This window comes from Tamandua tetradactyla, chromosome 12, assembly GCF_023851605.1.
Source record: "Tamandua tetradactyla isolate mTamTet1 chromosome 12, mTamTet1.pri, whole genome shotgun sequence".
NCBI lineage: Eukaryota > Metazoa > Chordata > Mammalia > Pilosa > Myrmecophagidae > Tamandua > Tamandua tetradactyla.
Window position 1 is genome coordinate 13,937,484 of NC_135338.1, and position 18,353 is coordinate 13,955,836.

The 18,353-nt window shown below is 33.9% G+C and overlaps 1 protein-coding gene across 1 annotated transcript in view; it reads left to right on the top strand.

Annotated features, from left to right (window-relative positions):
* Window positions 1-17,630, top strand: part of ERO1A (endoplasmic reticulum oxidoreductase 1 alpha) — a 42,913-nt gene extending 25,283 nt beyond the window's left edge. Inside the window, exons 7-15 of the mRNA XM_077122629.1 lie at window positions 1,205-1,325; window positions 3,366-3,412; window positions 8,136-8,162; window positions 8,292-8,384; window positions 9,946-10,192; window positions 11,287-11,356; window positions 16,029-16,115; window positions 16,207-16,340; window positions 17,402-17,630. Coding sequence (XP_076978744.1) covers window positions 1,205-1,325; window positions 3,366-3,412; window positions 8,136-8,162; window positions 8,292-8,384; window positions 9,946-10,192; window positions 11,287-11,356; window positions 16,029-16,115; window positions 16,207-16,340; window positions 17,402-17,462 — 887 coding nt within the window. The 3' untranslated portion in view covers window positions 17,463-17,630. The remainder of the gene's footprint in view (window positions 1-1,204; window positions 1,326-3,365; window positions 3,413-8,135; window positions 8,163-8,291; window positions 8,385-9,945; window positions 10,193-11,286; window positions 11,357-16,028; window positions 16,116-16,206; window positions 16,341-17,401) is intronic.
* Window positions 17,631-18,353: the final 723 nt, after the last annotated feature.

Consider the following 18,353-nt stretch of genomic DNA (forward strand, 5'->3'; position numbering starts at 1 on the left):
GCTCTGAGCACTTACATGGAAGTAGTGCTCCAGTCTTTTTCATCTCCTTTTCTTGTTTTAAGGCTGTTTTTGTCCACTTCTTTTTTTGGTTCACATTTTGAAGCTTTTTGTAGAAGAGTCAAGTATTGCTGTGATATTAAATAATTCCTTAGTGCAAACAGGAGGAGTAGGGGCCATCTCTTTTGTTTCAAAAGTATACAGCATTCTAGAAATCTTTAGAACATGTGAGAAGCAAAAAGGAAAAACTAATATCCTGTCAATTGTATATTTTTCATCTACGTATATATATTTATAAAAGTCCTTGTAATTAACCTTTCTCTAATGCTCATCTTTTCAGGTTATTAAGTAACCTTTGCTTTTAATAATTTTATTTGTTATAAAATGGCTTATTAAGAGGCAGCTAGCACCCATACTTCAGTTAGAACTATTGTTCTGAGCACTTTGCAAATATCAACTTATTTAAGCCTCACATTAAGTACTCTGAGTATTATCCCCATTTTTTACACAATCACACTCAGGCATGGAGAGTTGACATTACTTGCCCAAGGTCACAGAGAGAGTAAGTGGTGGGGACTGGATTCTCTTCCAGGCCATCTGGATCCAGAGCCCATGCCTTTGACTGCTGAGTTAAGTTGGACATTTAGTTGCTTCCAGTTTTCCCTTTTATAAATAAGGCTGACAGATATCCTGCATATAGCTTTTTGCATATTTAGGGTTATGTATTTGGAACAGCTTGTTAGTGGAGCCTACTGGTGGCCATCTAAAGAAGAAAGCATTTGGTATAAAAAAAGCAGTGTCTAGTAAGGCAGTCTCATTTGAAATACAGGAATAGTACTAATATCTTTTCATTTACTTTAGCTCCAGATGCTATAACTGCTTGTGATTAAAGTAGGAGGGAGCTGTAGATTATATTCTTGTCTCCATAGCTTATTGGTATTGAGTTACAATGTTTCTTCAAATCTAAGGTACACATATTCTTATTTTTTTATCATTGCTTAAATCAGCATGCTTTTGTAATGAGTGTGTAGTTCAGTGTTAGTGTGTTTCTTCTCTCCTTCCTTTCCTTTTCCTGAAAAATATCTTTAAAATCCTTGATGTAGTGTTACATTTATGATGTCTTAGGACCAGTGCAGTACAGTCTTGTATCTATCTTTTTAAAGTAACTGAAGAAAAGAAGGATTTAATGAAACGTTTAATTTTACAGACATACAGTCCCCTGATGCTGAATATGTAGATTTGCTCCTCAATCCAGAGCGTTACACGGGTTATAAGGGGCCAGATGCTTGGAAGATATGGAATGTCATCTATGAAGAAAACTGTTTCAAGTATGTCATTTTCATTTAGAAATTCCTGAAAGATGGAGCAATTTCGCTTTACAAACAAATGAACAAAATCGTAATGATTTAAAATTAGAAATGACATTCACTTTGTTAAAGGATTTTTTTTTTTGAGAGCCAAGTCTTTTATTTGTTCATTTCTTGCATTTGAAATATTCTTTGAAGACATCTTTGGCCCACGAGTCTTGGCCACAGTCCTAACAAGGACTCAGCCGCAGCCAGCCGCTTTACGGAGTCTCCCCCTCTGTGGGTTTTACGGAGGCTACCCATTCCCCTTCTTTCTTGTTGCCTTCGATCTTAATTAGGTGATTGGGTGCTCAGCGCAAAGGGCCTCGTCCAGCCGGACACGCATGGGCTCGTCAGAGTTGGGTGCCAGGGCAGAGAGACGGGTTTAGGCGGCTTTGAGGATCCCACGTGTGAGGCTGGAACCTGGGTGAGGGTGGGCTTCGGCACCCTCGGAAAGTGGCGTCTACGCCCATTCCACCCATCGCAGTGTCCTCCGCGGCCGTGGCCGTGGGTTGCGCGTGGAGCGGAATTTCGCAAGCGCCCGGGCCTCGGTCCAACCCTGCGGCGGCCGGAAAGAGCCAAAGGATGTATTCGATACTGAAACATACCTGTTCATCCATCCAGAACCCCTCTGATTTGGCTCAACTTCCACCAATGAGTTTCAACAAATATTTCTGTCTTCTTTAAAAGAGTTAGAATTTTCGACCTTTGTGGGAATGCTGTAGGTGCTCAAAAACTGTTTCTTGAGTGGCTTGTAGGATCTTACGTTATCAGCGAAGTGTCCTAGAGCCAGAGAGGTTTACTGAATTTCCAAAGATCACAGAGTTAGCAGCAGAGGGTTTACTTAGACTCTACGCTCCTGATTCTCTTTCTGGTGCCCTGTTCTCCCTTTTCCGTGGCTGTGGTTATTTTACCGGCATTAAAGTCAGAGTTAAATTTATACCAGAGAGAACCCTTTTTCAGCCCTCACTGTGTGAAGGCAGTTTGTTCAGGTGCTGTGCGCATCCTTCCCTTTAGTCCTTGCGGCAGCCTCTAAGGTAGTCGTTGCTGTTTTACAGGTGTAGAACCTGAGCTTTAGAGAGGTTAGCTGATTTGTCTGATGTCAGAGACCGTGTTAGCAGAAGAGCCCAGCTTTGTGCTCTTAATCGCTGCAGAGAGAGCCATCAAGTTGATTAGGTGACTGAGAAGTGCTTCAGTTATCCCCTTGCAAGCTCCTTGGCTCTATTTGGAATTCTGTTATGTCTGTGATATCTCAGAGATTGGGGTGAATTTTGGGAAAATCTTTGGAGTTCTCGCACATGGGGAAAATAAATTTCACTTCTTATAAGCCAAATATAAACATAAAGAGCTCAGCAATTATGCTAATTATGTCTTCTGTTTTCTTTTATTTTTTTATTGGCTTGAAGACTTTCTTCAGTTTGGGAAACGGATAATTTTCATTAGGATCTTATTTTACTTATTTTTGGCATGTGTTTCACTTAAATTCCCTTCATTATTATTAGGAATATTTGGTTATATTGGCCTACTTGAAAGGATTGTTTTTTTAAATGTGTACTAAAAGAACCAAGTTGAAGCATTTAATAGATTTGTATTGGTTTTAAAGTTATTTCATAACTGATTAAAGATCCTATAATATTTCTGTCAGTATAAACAATGTATGGGGCACTCAATTATACTGAGTATGTTGAGATATATATATAATCACAATAATTTAAAAAAACATTGGTGACCTTAGGAGAGGCGCATGCCCTTTCTTTTTCTTCCTTTCCGTTTTTGAAGAAGTAATTAGGAAATTACCTTCTGGCTGCTTATAGTGGGAAAGATCAGGAGCTTTTAAGGCTAACACAGATAACCCCCTCCCTTAAAGCAACTGGAGAACTAAATATTTTATAACCTCAGTAAAACAATTGGATTTGGATAGATACAGTCATTAAGCAACTTTGAGATAACTTCACTTTTACTTAAATAATTATAATATGATTGTAACATTTGTATTTTATACTTTAATTCTTCTGTTTCTAGGCCTCAGACAATTAAGAGACCTTTAAATCCATTGGCTTCTGGTCGTGGTGAGTTATTTATTTGCATTGTTTTATTATTATCAGTTAGTGAACTTGGTTAGAAAGAAAGTGAAGGTAAGATGAAAGGTTGCCAAAAGGGTTTGCAATCTGTTATCTGCAGTCTGATTTCATAATGATCTAGTCTATCATATTCAGAATCACTTGTTATTCAACAAATGATTATCCACTATTTACTGTGTGCCAGAAAAGACATAAAATTGAAACCCACAAATCTTGCTGGTCAATAATTGTTTGTTGAATAAATCATTTCACTGAATAATTTTAGATAGTCTCTTTTGGAAATATATATCCATATTCTCTTTAATTGTGTGCTTAGTGATGAAGCCTTTCATATGCTTTTAGTAATATGTAAGGTTTTTATTTTTAAAACTTATTTGAAGAGATGCTGATCGATATCAATAAATGTAAATTTTCTCCTGAAGAGCAATAAGATTGCATCATTTTCTTAATGCTGGCAGATCAGTCTTTGTTAGATTAGGAATGAAAGAACCCCAAACAAGGCCTTGGGGTTTGTAAGGAGTCACATGTGGTGACTCATCTATTGATTTAATATTAGATAAAGCTGCAATTTCATAGACAAGGGGAGATCGTCACTTTGAACTCAAATTATGACTTGATTAATTAATTAACTACTTTCGCTTACCTTAAAGATAAGTTAAAATAATCACTTATCCCTCAGAAACTGGTTAAATGAGTTATGGTGTATTCACCTAGTAGAATACGGCCATTTTAATGTTGCTATAAATTTATTCATTTTTATCAAAAGCAGTTTGTATTCATGGAGAGAAAATAAAGCAGAAAGAATGTACTGTTTTATAAAAACATAATAACATATCTAAAAACTATGCACACAAAAAGTACATTCATCAAAATATAAATGGTGTTTATCTTTGGGCAGAGGAAATTATGGATGATTTTTAAGTTCTACCGTGTCTTTTCTAAAACATTCGCAATAAGCATACATTACTTTAATAAAGCAGTGTTGATATTAAATAAAAGTGAAGACCATTTTTCAATAATATATGAGCAAGCTGCGTATAAACTGCTGCATTGTATATCATTTGAATCTTACAAATAACCTTTAAAAATATTCCCAAATAAAGTTAAATTTTATAATGCCAGTCTAGAGGTTTGAAATCAGTAGCACAAACCTTTGAGAGAAATTGTTACAGCTTTAGGGTAAATAAATTTTGGGGAAAGACTCTGCCAGTCAGATAACCATAATCCTTAAGCTATTTCAGGGTACTTTCAGACAATGGATAAGATTTTTCTCTCCTGTCAGCTCATATTAAATCTTATGTGAGTTGAAACTGTTCTTTATCCAGGTTCCTGGGGATGCTGTCGTTTAGTTGAATCAGGCATAATTCATATTACCACTAGATAGAGTTGTCATCACAAGTGCTTTACACTCAGATTTTGCTTTTGTGGGTAATCTGATGGACTAAAGTGAACTTATTTTTTTTAAAGAAAGTCTTATTTTTATTAAATTGTAGTATGTGAAAAGGTACATCTGGAAGGAGTTTATAATCATAAATATTTTGTTTTATTTTTTCAGGGAAAAGTGAAGGTAAGAATAATTTCTTTATCAAACATTCCATACATGAATTTACTTATAGATTCAGATTTTTTTATGGCAGACTTTCATTTTTTCTTCCTACCTCTGAGACTCAGAAGAATTTAATTTTTATTTCTTTACCTAAAACTCCAAAGGAGAAAGCATAAGTCAAGGGAAAATGACTGTACTGGGCTCAGGTGTTCCAGAGAACTTGGCGCAGGTTAATTTGGTTGAACTTTTTCTGCCCACTGACTCTGGAAGCTGGGCAGTTCCCTGGCCTCTACCGGGGAAATCTCCCCTTTGCCTTTATTCATTGGGCTCTAGGATCTGCTAGGTTTGAGGGTCCTGGGTATGATCAGAGCCACGCTTACAGAGTGGCTTCCAGGAATTATGCCGACTCCTGGTTGTAGATAGCAAGCATTGCCAGCTCTTTAAGTTAATGGTAATACTAGAATTGGTAACATATTTTAGGTTTGTATTGTCTTTATTTTATTTTATTTTGTTTTTTGCATGGGCAGGCACTGGGAAGCAAACCCGGGTCTCCAGCATGGCAGGCGAGAATTCTGCCTGCTGAGCCACTTTGGATTGGCACCGTGTATTGTCTTTTTGAAACTCTTTTTGCTTAAAGAGTGAGGTTGGAATTACTTTCAATATCCATCATATGAAAATACTTAATCGCTGCTTATCTTTAGTCCAGCTAGGTGAAATTGCTAATTATGGAGTATCACGTTTTTCTTCCTCAAAATCCTCTTCTGAACATTATTTTTATGAATTCCTTCTGTATTATGTCTCAATGACACTAAAATCTGCTAACATTGTTCTTTTATTATTGTAACAGTAGCAGCTAAATAAAATCCTGAATCAGTACTGTGCTGTTAGGAGTAGAAATTCTTTTGAAGTAAGATTTAATTTTCCAAAGACGCTTCTATTTTGTTGCTGTTAGAGGTGATCCTATAATTTTCAGTTTTTAGTATCTGTATTCTTTCTTCCTTGGGTGTTTCTAATTTTGTGCTGTGTTCTGTCTCCATCAGAGGAGGCTACTTTGGTTTTTCAATATTATTTGAAGATCCCAACCAGTCTCTTGTTATCAGAGAAAAAGTTGTTCACTTGTGGTAGCTATCCTTAGAAAAACTATCTGAGTCATTCGTTTTGGTCAGATTTAAAGACGGTATCCCTGACAGCTGTCATAATAGGTTATTTTCTAACAGGATCACAGTTAGGCCAAGTTGAGAATAGGTACTTCAGGATTATAATATTGAACTGAAAATTTAAATGGGAGGCTAGGTCCCAAACAATATTATTCCATTGTCTCCTCCAATTTATGGAGGAGTACTTGAAAACAACAACAAAGAAGCCTGAATTTTTAAATAAACAAATGACTAGTAGTATCACAGCCCCTGGCTCGTACTACATGCCAGGCACTCTTCTAAGCAATTTACACATATTCTTGCATTTACTCCTTCCAGTAATCCTAGGAGGTAAATGCTATTTTTATTGCTATTTATAGATGAGGAAAATGAGGCTCTGAGAGTTTTAGCACCTGAGTAGTCATATAACTTGTAAGGAGCAGAGTTAGGATTCAGAGTAGGCTGCTTGGCTCCAGTCGGTGTTCTTAATTACTACCTCACAGTGCCTCTCAGTTAACTTTTCAATCATTGTTATTATATAGGTGAAATTTATATTTGTGAATCACCTGTTCATGTTATTTGCCCATTTTTAATGGAAGCTTTAGCATTTTTTATTCAGTTTATGAGTTGTTATATATTAAAGGGTATAATCCCTTTGCTGTATTTGCAACGTACATTTTGTTATTTGCATTTTACATTTATGGAGTTTTCTGACAAACAGGTGTTTTAAGTTTTTATGTAGTCTAATTTGTTATTTCTTTCGTCATTCCTTCTATTACTTCTATGCTTCGTTCATTTTTAATATAATTAGAACAACTTTAGTAAAAAAAAAAACTGAATAGTCACATTGGCCATCTCTGTAGTAAATGTATGTATGCATTTTTCCATGGTTAATTACAGTGCCTTTTTTTTTTTTAACCATTTTTTTGTATGCTATATGGCGGGGTCACATTTCATGATTTTTCCATGTGAGTGTCTGGATACTGCAGCCCCATTTGTTGAATTTTTGTTTGTTTGTTTGTCTTGTTTGTTTGTTTTTCTGGGGGAGCTGCATGGACTGGAAATCATACCCGGGTCTCGTGCATGGCAGAGAGTTCTACCCTGAAATAATATATTTCAAATAAACATTTTTATGTACCATCACATTCACATTCTCGTCACTTTAATAGTTGTGTAGTAGTCTATTATGTTAACTAGTTTTATAGTATTCTATCATGCTAACCTAGGCATTATTTTTATATATTTTGATTATGTCTGATTTTAAAAATCAAATATGTAAGAATCCTCTTTTTACATATTCTCTCCTGCCCCCCTTTCTTGTTTATTTTTTCTTTGATGAATAACTTTAACAATATTGACCAAGCCTAAATAAAATTAAAATTATTCTTACTAAGTAATAGAATATAAGTGCTGTCTACTTTTTGTAACATTTCCCCGTAAATTACTCTTTTGAAATAAATGACATTATTTTATCAGTTATGTACAAATACACTCCAATATCATTTTTAAGAACCAATTTTTAATTTTGTTTATTTATTTATTGCATGGGCAGGCTCTAGGAATCAAACCTGGGTCTCTGGCACAGGAGACGAAAATTCTGCCACTGAGCCACCAGTGCACTGCCCTCCATTATAATTTTATAATTTTTATTTTTCTAATTTAAAAAACATATCCTTAATTTTCATGGCATAAATTGTTACCAAGCCTGATATTTTTCCGTGTATTGATATACTGTTTACATTCTGTGTTTTGTCCTTATATAAAGCACTTTATCTAGAAGCTTATGAGTCTGGGGCTACCTACAGCAATGCTAAAAGCCTTTTAAAGACTGAGCACTTGAGAGTGGAATCTAACTAAATCCATACTGAGAACATCTCTTATTTAAAGAAAGTACAAATAATATTTGAATCTTTAAACAATCTTCAAATCTCTGCTTGACACAAGTTTGCTACAATGTTGTAAAACTTATAAAAAGGTTACATTTTGGCATTTTTACAGTCTTGTGACTTACTTTTCTTTTTAATTTCAGAGAATACTTTTTACAGTTGGCTAGAAGGTAATTAAAAACTTAAACATATTTGAATGATAAAATTTTGTCTTGTTAATAAAGAGATATGAGTATAATTTTTATCCTACAAGTTTCATATCTGAAATTTCAGTTTCCAAATTACTGACTTTTTTTTAGGTCTCTGTGTAGAAAAAAGAGCTTTCTACAGACTTATCTCTGGCCTACATGCAAGCATTAATGTGCATTTGAGTGCAAGATATCTTTTACAAGGTATGTGACATTCTCTTTAGTATATTTTTAGCTCTTTCACATTCTTAAGAAGGTGCTCACAATCATACATATCACTTGGAAAATATTCCTCTATTTTGTTGTAGAAATTAAAATAGCTCCTAACAGCACCATTTATTTATTATGTATTACTGTGTTCAGAACTCTTTTATTTGAGCATGAGTATTAGGTCAGTTTTAATGGGCAAAAGCATCCTCTGCTGCTCTTTGTGCTTCAAGAACGCTGTTGACAAGCCTACTTAAAATTAGGTTTGAGAATCACCCCCAGTGGGTGCTGCTAAAAATAAAAAAAAATAAAAAAAAAAAGAATCACCCCCAAGAGAACCTCTTTTGTTGCTCATATGTGGCCTCTCTCTCTCCAGCCAACACAACAAGCAAACTCGTTGCCCTCCCTCTCTCTTTGTGGGACATGACTCCCAGGGGTATGAACCTTTCTGGCAACATGGGACAGAAATTCTAGAATGAGCTAAGACTCAGCATCAAGGGATTGAGAAAACCTTCTCGACTGAAAGGGGGAAGAGAAAAGTGAGACAAAATAAAGTGTCAATGGCTGAGAGATTCTAAACAGAGTCGAGAGGTTATCCTGGAGGTTATTCTTTCTTATTAAATAGATATCACCTTGTTAGTCAAGATGTAATAAAGAGGCTGGAGGGAAGTGCCTGAAAATATAGGGCTGTGCTCCAGTAGCCATGTTTCTTAAAGGTGATTGTATAATGATATAGCTGTCACAGTGTGACTGTGTGATTGTGAAAACTTTGTGTCTCATGCTCCTTTTATCTACCTTGTCAACAGATGAGTAAAACATATGGAATAAAAATAAATAATAGGGGGAACAAATGTTAAAATAAATTTAGTTTGAAATGCTAGTGATCAATGAAAGGGAGGGGTAAGGGGTATGATATATATGAATTTTTTTCTGTTGTCTTTTTATTTCTTTTTCTGAATCGATGCACATGTTCTAAGAAATGATCATGATGAATATGCAACTGTGATGATATTGTGAATTACTGATTATACATGTAGAACAGAATGATCATAAGTTAAGAATGTTTGCGTTTGTTGTATTTTTTTTAAAAATTAAAAAATTAATAAATAAAAAAAAAGATTGCTGTTGACAAATGAGACCATGGTTGATTTTCATCAATAACTTATTTCTTCTGGAATTAATTCTCTCTTACTTCTTAGGAAAAAAGGTAGTAAATTTTGCTTTTAAGTGGTACTTCAAAATCATTAGTAATTTAAATAGCGTTTTCAAATTGTATATTTTGGTTTTGTGAACATGTTTGTATACAGAAATTTGATTTTTGCTAAAACTAGTTTCTTCAGTAAAATTTTGAATCCCTTTTCTTTTTAAGGATGGGTTCTAAAGGATAAAATACTAATATAGAACTGTCAAAGGCTATATTATGAAAAACATTTACTATGTTTTATTTCTTAAGATACAAAATGAAATTAACTTCTGCAGGTATAAATAGCCTAGTATAATTAAAAAGGAAATTTTTGGATATTAAAATTCAGCTTAATATTTGATTTTTTCTTTCCAGATAACTGGTTGGAAAAGAAATGGGGACACAACATTACAGAATTCCAACAGCGGTTTGATGGAATTTTAACAGAAGGGGAAGGTCCAAGAAGACTTAAGAACTTGTATTTTCTCTACTTAATAGAACTAAGGGCTTTATCTAAAGTGCTGCCATTCTTTGAGCGCTCAGATTTTCAGCTCTTCACTGGAAATAAAGTTCACGATGCAGAAAACAAAATGTTACTTCTGGAAATACTTCATGAAATCAAGTAAATTATATACTGTAACTTACATTCATAGAAGAGTAACAAGTGGTATTCAAAATTAGGTTAATAAATATTCATTTAGAGAAAGGAGATCTATTTAGAAAATGATTAAAAGTTATTTTTGTTCATAGGTCTTTTAGAATTGAGAGGGGTTTTTGTTGTTGTGAATATGTGTGTGCTTTGGCCTGGATACTATAAGTTACACATTTTTTTCTTCCAGAAACATTTTTTAATATGTACATTTAGTCACTATCATTGTCCACTCTAGGCATTCCTAGATGATACCATCTCAGTCTTTATCGTCTACCTTTCCTTCTGGTTTCATTTGTGCCCCCAGCCCTCCTCCCTCTTTCTTTCTCACATTCAGCTTTATTCAGTGTTCTGACATTATTGTATTACAGTTAGGTAGTATTGTGCTGTCCATTTCTGAATTTTACAGTCAGTCTCGTTGCACAATCTGTATCCTTCAGCTCCAATTACCCAGTCTCTACCCTGTTTCTATCTCCTGATACCTCTGTTCTTAACTGAAATTCTCCATGTTCATTCATTAATGTTAGTTCATATCAGTGACGTCATATAGTTTTTGACCTTTTGTTTCTGGCTAATTTCACTCAGCATAATGTCCTCCAGGTCCATCCACTTTGCTACCTGCTTCATGACTTTATTCTGTCCTACAGCTGTGTAATAGTCCATCATGTGTGTACATACCGCAGCTTGTTTAGCCACGCATCTGTTGATGGACATTTGGGCTGTTTCCCTCTCTTGGCAATTGTAAATAATGCTGCTGTAAACATTGCTGTGCAAATGTCTGTGTCCTTGCACATTTTTATTTTTAAAACCCAATTTTTCAGTACTTGATACTTGCATTATTTTATTTAGTTGAAAAGATTGGGTTTGGAGCCAAGCTTTTACGATATTTGCAATTTGCTTTTAAATTTGAAGATAAGAATTTGTTTTTGGGTAACAGAGTGCTGATTTTACTGTATTTCCTACTCTATTTTGCTGTTATTATTAATTACTTGCCAGAAAAATGTTTCATTAGCAAGACTTTTAACATTTTATAATAATGAAGATGAATATTCTGTTTTAAAATGCAGATCATTTCCTTTGCATTTTGATGAGAATTCATTTTTTGCTGGGGATAAAAAAGAAGCAAACCAATTAAAGGTAATTTTCTATGATTTAGTTTTTGCATGCAAATTAAATCTTATGCAGGTATGAAGATTAGCCCATGTTTTTAGGCTTATACTAAATCTTTATATACACCCTGAAATGATAAGGAAATCAGAGTCACGCGTTTTTTCCCCTTAAAAAATGACGTCTGATGGCATGGTGCAGCTTAACATCTATTTTGTATTATGTTCAAAATAACAAGTGAAATGTGTATCTTGCTTTACATCTTACAGATGCTTTCTCATAGGTGGTCTCATAATAAATAGAGGTTATAAATTAAAGGGAAAGATTCCAGAGCCTGAGTGGCAGATGAGTCTTTTTTTTTTTTTTTTTTTTATTGATGAGAAGTCTAAAAATGGCGGTTAAATTAAACGCTCCTCTTTAGGAAGCTTTATCATTTAGCGTATTCACTGGGAAGTAAAGGCAGCTAGAAATGCCAGCACGGAGTCATGGGAAGAACGGAGGACCCAATATACCAGGAAACGGGGTCTGGTTTTGGGCCTTGCCCCAAATTAGGGTGTGACCTCAGGAAAGTCCATTTCTGCATCTGTATATTTGCTTAACACATCGCAGATAAAATATTACTAGAAAGATTTATTAAATTCTCACTCTGTGTAGGACATGATTCTTTTCATTCAAGTGCAAGACAGCTCCTACTTTCAAGGAATTTCGGTCTATTTGGAGACTCAAGTAAAATTATATTATTTCGCTTGTGACAAAGAGATTGGTCAGTCAAAGCAGGTAGTCTCTGGGCAATACTGGGTTGATGTGATTTCATCAAAATATTTATGACGGTCTTCCTTTGTTTCTTATTCTTTGTTTCTTAAAATAACGAAAGAAGCTCATTTTGTGCAGTTTGCAAACAAAATACTTTCTGTACAGTTTTTTTCTGTTAGATAATAGTTATTCTTGACTTCCTTTCTGCCCCCTACTTAAAGCGCTCTTGCTAGAAATACATTCTTTGGTGCTTATATAACCTCTCAAATAGCTTCACGATACTCCAGAAACTTGGAAGGTAAGGTGAGGGGGAAGATGCTGTAGGCTTCTTTTTCCCTACTATTTTCAGTATTCTGCCTACTTATTTTTAGTTCATTTGCTGCTATATTGGAGAGTGTTTTGACATCAGTTCTTACATTGTGCAGATTAGAAGTATTTCTCCCAGTGTTATAATTTTGTTAAATCTCGGAAACACTCAGTTTTGATGTTCTGTGAAGTTTGTGTGGAGAATCCTTATCAGAAATCTTCTGAATCCTTTCATAAGAAAAAAGTAAAGAAGACAAGAAAGCATGTTAATATCAGAGATTTACTTTTTTCAAAAAAAGCAGTTTCTGGTGAACGTCATGGTGTTTGAACAGTCACATTTATGAGTTCATTTTTAAATCTCATCCTGTCGTTTTTAGAAATTGAGGGTTAGAAGTAGAGGACTTGTATAAAATTGTTTAATGTTCAACCTGAAATAGACTAGAATCTCACTAAAGGCTTATAAAACATTGGAGGAGTGAGTGAGATCTGTTTTGGTCAACTGGTTTCACTGGATATAAGTCACAGCATATAATCACATAATGTTAGATCAGTTGGCCCACTGACTGTAATTTAAGGTGTTGACATAAAACTTTGTGTCCAGACAGGAAGAATGTATAAATGTGTTTAAGATTTATAATTTCTTTAACCTAAGATAACTCTTAAGATGTCAGGTTATTGGACATTGATTTTATTTGTGGGAGTCACAGGATTTCTCATGTTTTGACCTAGTAAATTTCTAGCTTATTATTTGGTTCTAGCAAACTAAGTTTGCTTAAGCAGAAAGATGCATACTGTTTTATGTGCTTGATTTTAATTTGCAGTGATATTTTGGCTATTATAAGCAACATGCTTGCTCTCTGTACATACCATACAGTGATTTATTCCAGAGCTGCCACATTCAAGAATTTAAATGAATTAGCAAACATAAATTTGAATACTGAATTTAGGACAGTTTTTACAAAAACAAGCATAATCTTTTAAAAGCTTCCAATCTTTACAAGTATGAGAGTTCCTTAAAGTCAGAAACGTTCAAGGCCTCTCTCCATGACAGTGGTAATTTTTTTATCTATTGATTGTGAAAATAGAATCGCCAAAAAGCCATTATACATCTAATAGCACCCCTTAAGCAAAAGTTGTGTTTTATTGACCATAACATTTATTTTCATTTGGAAATTTATAGTGCATATGTGTGAGCTGTTTTTTTTGGTCTGTACACATTGCTGGCTATATATGGATTTTGTCGATCTTTATAACAACTGTGAAATCCTCCACCGGTTGACAGCTCATAGAATGAGAACATCTGCTTTAGGGTAATTTATTGTTGTGAAATGTGTTTTTTCATTAATTCAAGGTGGAAGCACAAGTTTAAAGGAAATCTTAAATAAGATCACCAAAATATATTTAGAATAGTGTTACTAGGTGGATTGTTTTAAAAGCAGGTTTAAAATTGGTATCCAATTATTATTTAAGATAGCCTCTTACTGAACCCAGTCCAAAATCGGAAACAGAACAAATGGAATATTGTAAATATATAGTTAAAATTCAATTAATTTGGGCTTTGTATTAAATTGCTACAAACTTGAAATTAATGAAGATACCAGTTCTGGAATCCTGTCAACAATTGTTTGCATGTTAGAGCTATTTTGAGGTCTCAAGGTGAATAAAGCATGTAGGGAAAGACTATCCACAGGATGAATTGAGGTCCTGTTTTTAACTGCATAGTTCTTTTCTCATCTGGTTCATCCCAGTGGTGATTTATCGGGTTTTAAGAAAGGGAAATGCTATTTCCCATGTTATAGATCAATCAGTATAATGGGCTTTCCATCTGTAATGTGTGTTGGATTTCCTGCTTAAACTGCTGTAGGCTCAGGATTCTACCATAAGCCCAAGGCAGAGACAGTGACCGCTTGAAGGATCAATTAATAGTTTACATTGTAATAAAAGAAGGATGTTTTGTTGGCATCCTTTCTTTTTTCCTTATTTCTTAAGGGCATGATACTACTTTTTGATGAGCTGGATGCATGCTGCCTATTATAATACGTAATACTGTTAGTGTTCATTGATACATGTGCGTGAAAAATATACAAATAAAAAAGGAATAATTCCAAAGCAGCATAGTGAAAGAAAGTGGGATATAGGATTAGAAGGATGCACAGGAGGCTTCAGTTGTACTGTAATGTTTCTAAAACTGGATGCTGGGTACATGGAGGTTCACTATATTCTCTATAGTTTTTGTATAGTAGTAATAGTGCTAATCAGAATTACAATAAAAGATCTGATTGTTATACCTAATTAACACCAGAACGAAGGGATATAATTTAACTTTTTTTTTGGAAGGAGCATTCTCCAACACTCTCTTCCCTGCCATCCCACATATACTGACATATAGTTAATAATTGCATTTAACAGGGTGCCTCAACTAAGTTGCTTTTGCATACATTCCAGGTAGTTTAGGTCTGGAGTCAGGCAGACCTGGGTCTAAATTTGCTGCATGCTAGATGTAAGAACTTAGGCACGTTACCTAACCTTTCTAAACCTTGTTTTCTTTGTTAGGTGGCGATTATAATAAAGCCCACTTTCAGAGTTGTGTTGAGGATTAAATGGGATCATATATGTAAAGATTCTAGTGTGTAGGAGGTGCTCAATGAATCTTAATTCTATTCTCCTTTTTTGGTACCTATAGCACCAGGTACATAAAAAAGGTACTCAGAAAGAGGAAAGAAGTGTTAATTAGTAAAGTATCACTGGCAGAGGGAGTTCAAATAGAGTTGAGAGGCTACTCTGAAGATTGCTCTTACACAAGCTTCAGGTAGACCTTTCCACCTATCATAACCTCCCAACTCCCAACCAGGACCATTCCAGCCAATTCTAAAAACACCTAAGGCAATATATAAGATTCCACAAGGGTTCCAGGCACTAGAGTAACTTGCCAGAAACCTACAACCTCCATATGGGTCCCTGGTCCAGATAAGTCCTGACACCTAGCCCAGCCTCTCCAGAACATCAGACAGTTCCATCTCCTTACCCCCATATTAGTGACAGACCCTTCCAATATAAAAAATTCAGAATTGCCATAGCCCAAGTAACCCCAAAGAGAGGTATGGAAAGATCAAAGTTGATGGTGGAATTATACATAGAAGATGGGATTTAACAAATGAATAAGAATGCTGAATCATTAAATTGATACCTCTTTTAGTCTCCAGTATTTTAGAGCAGCTAGAAGTAAAAACCTAAAATTGTGAAATTGTAATCCATGTCAAAGTCTGAAATATGTTCTACAACTAATTGTGGTTCTGTGCTTGGAAATTTATAACTTTTTTGTATATGTTATTGTTCACAAAAAAAGAAGGAAAAAAAGTCAAGTGTGATGATAAAAAATAATTAAGCCTCTAGCCTCCCATATCCTGGAGCAGCTAGAAGGAAAAATATGAGAGGATCGTATAGTAGCCCATGACAAACTCTGGAATCTGTCCTGTAACCACTTGTTGAAGAGTGCTTTGAAAACTTGCTTTTTTATTTCTTTGCTTTGTATAAATGTTATACTGTACAATGAAAAAGTTAAAAAAAAAAAAAGGTACTCAGAAAATACTCATTAGTTGGCTGCTTATTACATTTTTAACAAATTTTGTTAAATCGTTTTTAGGAGGACTTTCGACTGCATTTTAGAAATATTTCAAGAATCATGGATTGTGTTGGTTGTTTTAAATGTCGACTATGGGGAAAGCTTCAAGTAAGCAAATCTAGTTCAATTCTTATTTCTCAATAATTCTTTCCTCGAAGAATTTTCTGATTTTTCTTTTCCTTCCTTTTTTTTATCATAGACTCAGGGTTTGGGCACTGCTCTGAAGATCTTGTTTTCTGAGAAACTGATAGCAAACTTGCCAGAAAGTGGGCCCAGTTATGAATTTCATCTAACCAGACAAGAAATAGTATCATTATTTAATGCATTTGGAAGGTTAGTTTGAATGTACTGCGATTATTTCTGCTAGCCAAATAAGTGTAATGCAGCATGTATGCTCTCAGGTGAAACTGGGTAAAAAATATCCTTTTTTGTGTAATTATCTCAATATAGAATTATATGATCTTATGAAAACCATCAAGTATGTAGACACAGTCAATAGCTGATATTCTTTATTTTCATCTATTGACTTTTATAATCCTTATTAAATTATTGCTTGGACTTCATTATTCATCTGTCTGAATCTTTACTTTTTTCAAAACAATTTAAGGTAGTTTTTTGTGCTACCCAAGTAATTACTTTTCTGAAAAAAAAAAGAACACCTTGTTTTGTATAGGTATACATGTAAAATTTCTCTGAAGTCACTAGTATATAAAACAGTTAATTCTTTTTAAAAATTATTTTTCATCAAAATGTCTGGAGGATGAGCTTGGATTAAGGAACCTGTATTAAAAATTTTAAGTAGAAATGCATTTCCTTCTGGCCTATTATATGTAAAAATTCATAGATTTACAAAAATTAAAAAATTTTTAAGGAATCCATTTTAAGGAATTATTTAATATTTTGGATTTGAAATAATTGACCTTCAGTGTTATAGCTCTAGCACCCAGAAGCTTGACAGTTATATTTTAATGAGTATTCTGCTACATTTTTCATAGTGGAGAGCAGACCCGAAGAACACTTAAAGTAATTAACAAACTTTACTTTTTATGTAAATTAGTGAAAAAAATTTAATCACACAGTTACTATTCTCACTCTTTATAGACCAATAGCTTTCATTCTTTGTACATTTGCTAAATACGGCATATTAGTTTAAATATTTACATATTTAACAAATATCTAATGTCTGTGCAGACAGTATTATTTTAGTGAGTTTTATCATGTGAAATTAAGGATTAAAGTACACTGAAGTAGATTAAATTATTTATACATCTTTAAATTTGTTGAAATAAATGACTAGGAATTTTTCTGTGCTCTAAAAATACAAAGTAAATAACTTTTACAGAGAACATTTATCTAAGATCATTTCTGAGTGAATTTTTTCTTTTTCATTACAGAATTTCTACAAGTGTGAAAGAATTAGAAAACTTCAGGAACTTGTTACGAAATATTCATTAAAAAAAAAGAGCATTGAAATGTTGCCGTTTCTGGACAATGGAGGTCAAAAAGTGTAATTTCATTCAAGGCATAGTATCAGTGACAGTCTTAAGCTAAATGTTTTATAAAAAGCTGCTTTTGTAAGAGGAGAAATTATATTGTTTTAAGTAAACAATTTTTTCTAATTGTGTTAAGTCTATGTATAATATTACTTTGAGGAAAGGTAATACTTTGATACTGTGGTATAAATTTTAAAGTTTAATATTGAATAAGTCAGGATTACCCAGTTAATAGATGGTAAAACTAAGTGATGTTTTCAGTCTTTCAAAGCGGAGTTTTATGAAAGGAGATGTAATATAAATTAAGGACCATCGGACAAGTGTTTAATAGGAATATTCTAAGGAGGCTCATGAAGGACCCATAATTAACCGTTTAACTTTTTCATACATTTGGGCTTATCAGATTTAGTAAATAAAAAGGATGCCCAGTTAAAAATTAATAATACACTGAAACTATTCATTTCAGTGTATGTACACTGAAAACTATTCATTTCAGTGTATGTGTGACTCGTGCAATATTTGGGACATGAATTCAAAGTTGTTACTTGTTTGAAATTCAAATTTAGCTTGAAATCCTGTATTTGATCTGGCAATCCAAATCACTTTTAGTATTATATTGTTATTTTGATTGGTTTGTTTTGATATGTAGAAAGATCCAGTGACAACTCAATAGGGAATTCCTAAGCATTATGAAAACCTGAGTAGATTTATATATTTATTTCCCACAATACTTTCCCTAATACCGAATACAACTTGGGGGGACCTTTTTATTTTCATGAAATTTCAAATTTACAGAAAAGTTGTAAAATTTGTACAAAGAATTCCTTTACCCAGATCACCAATTTTTCATATT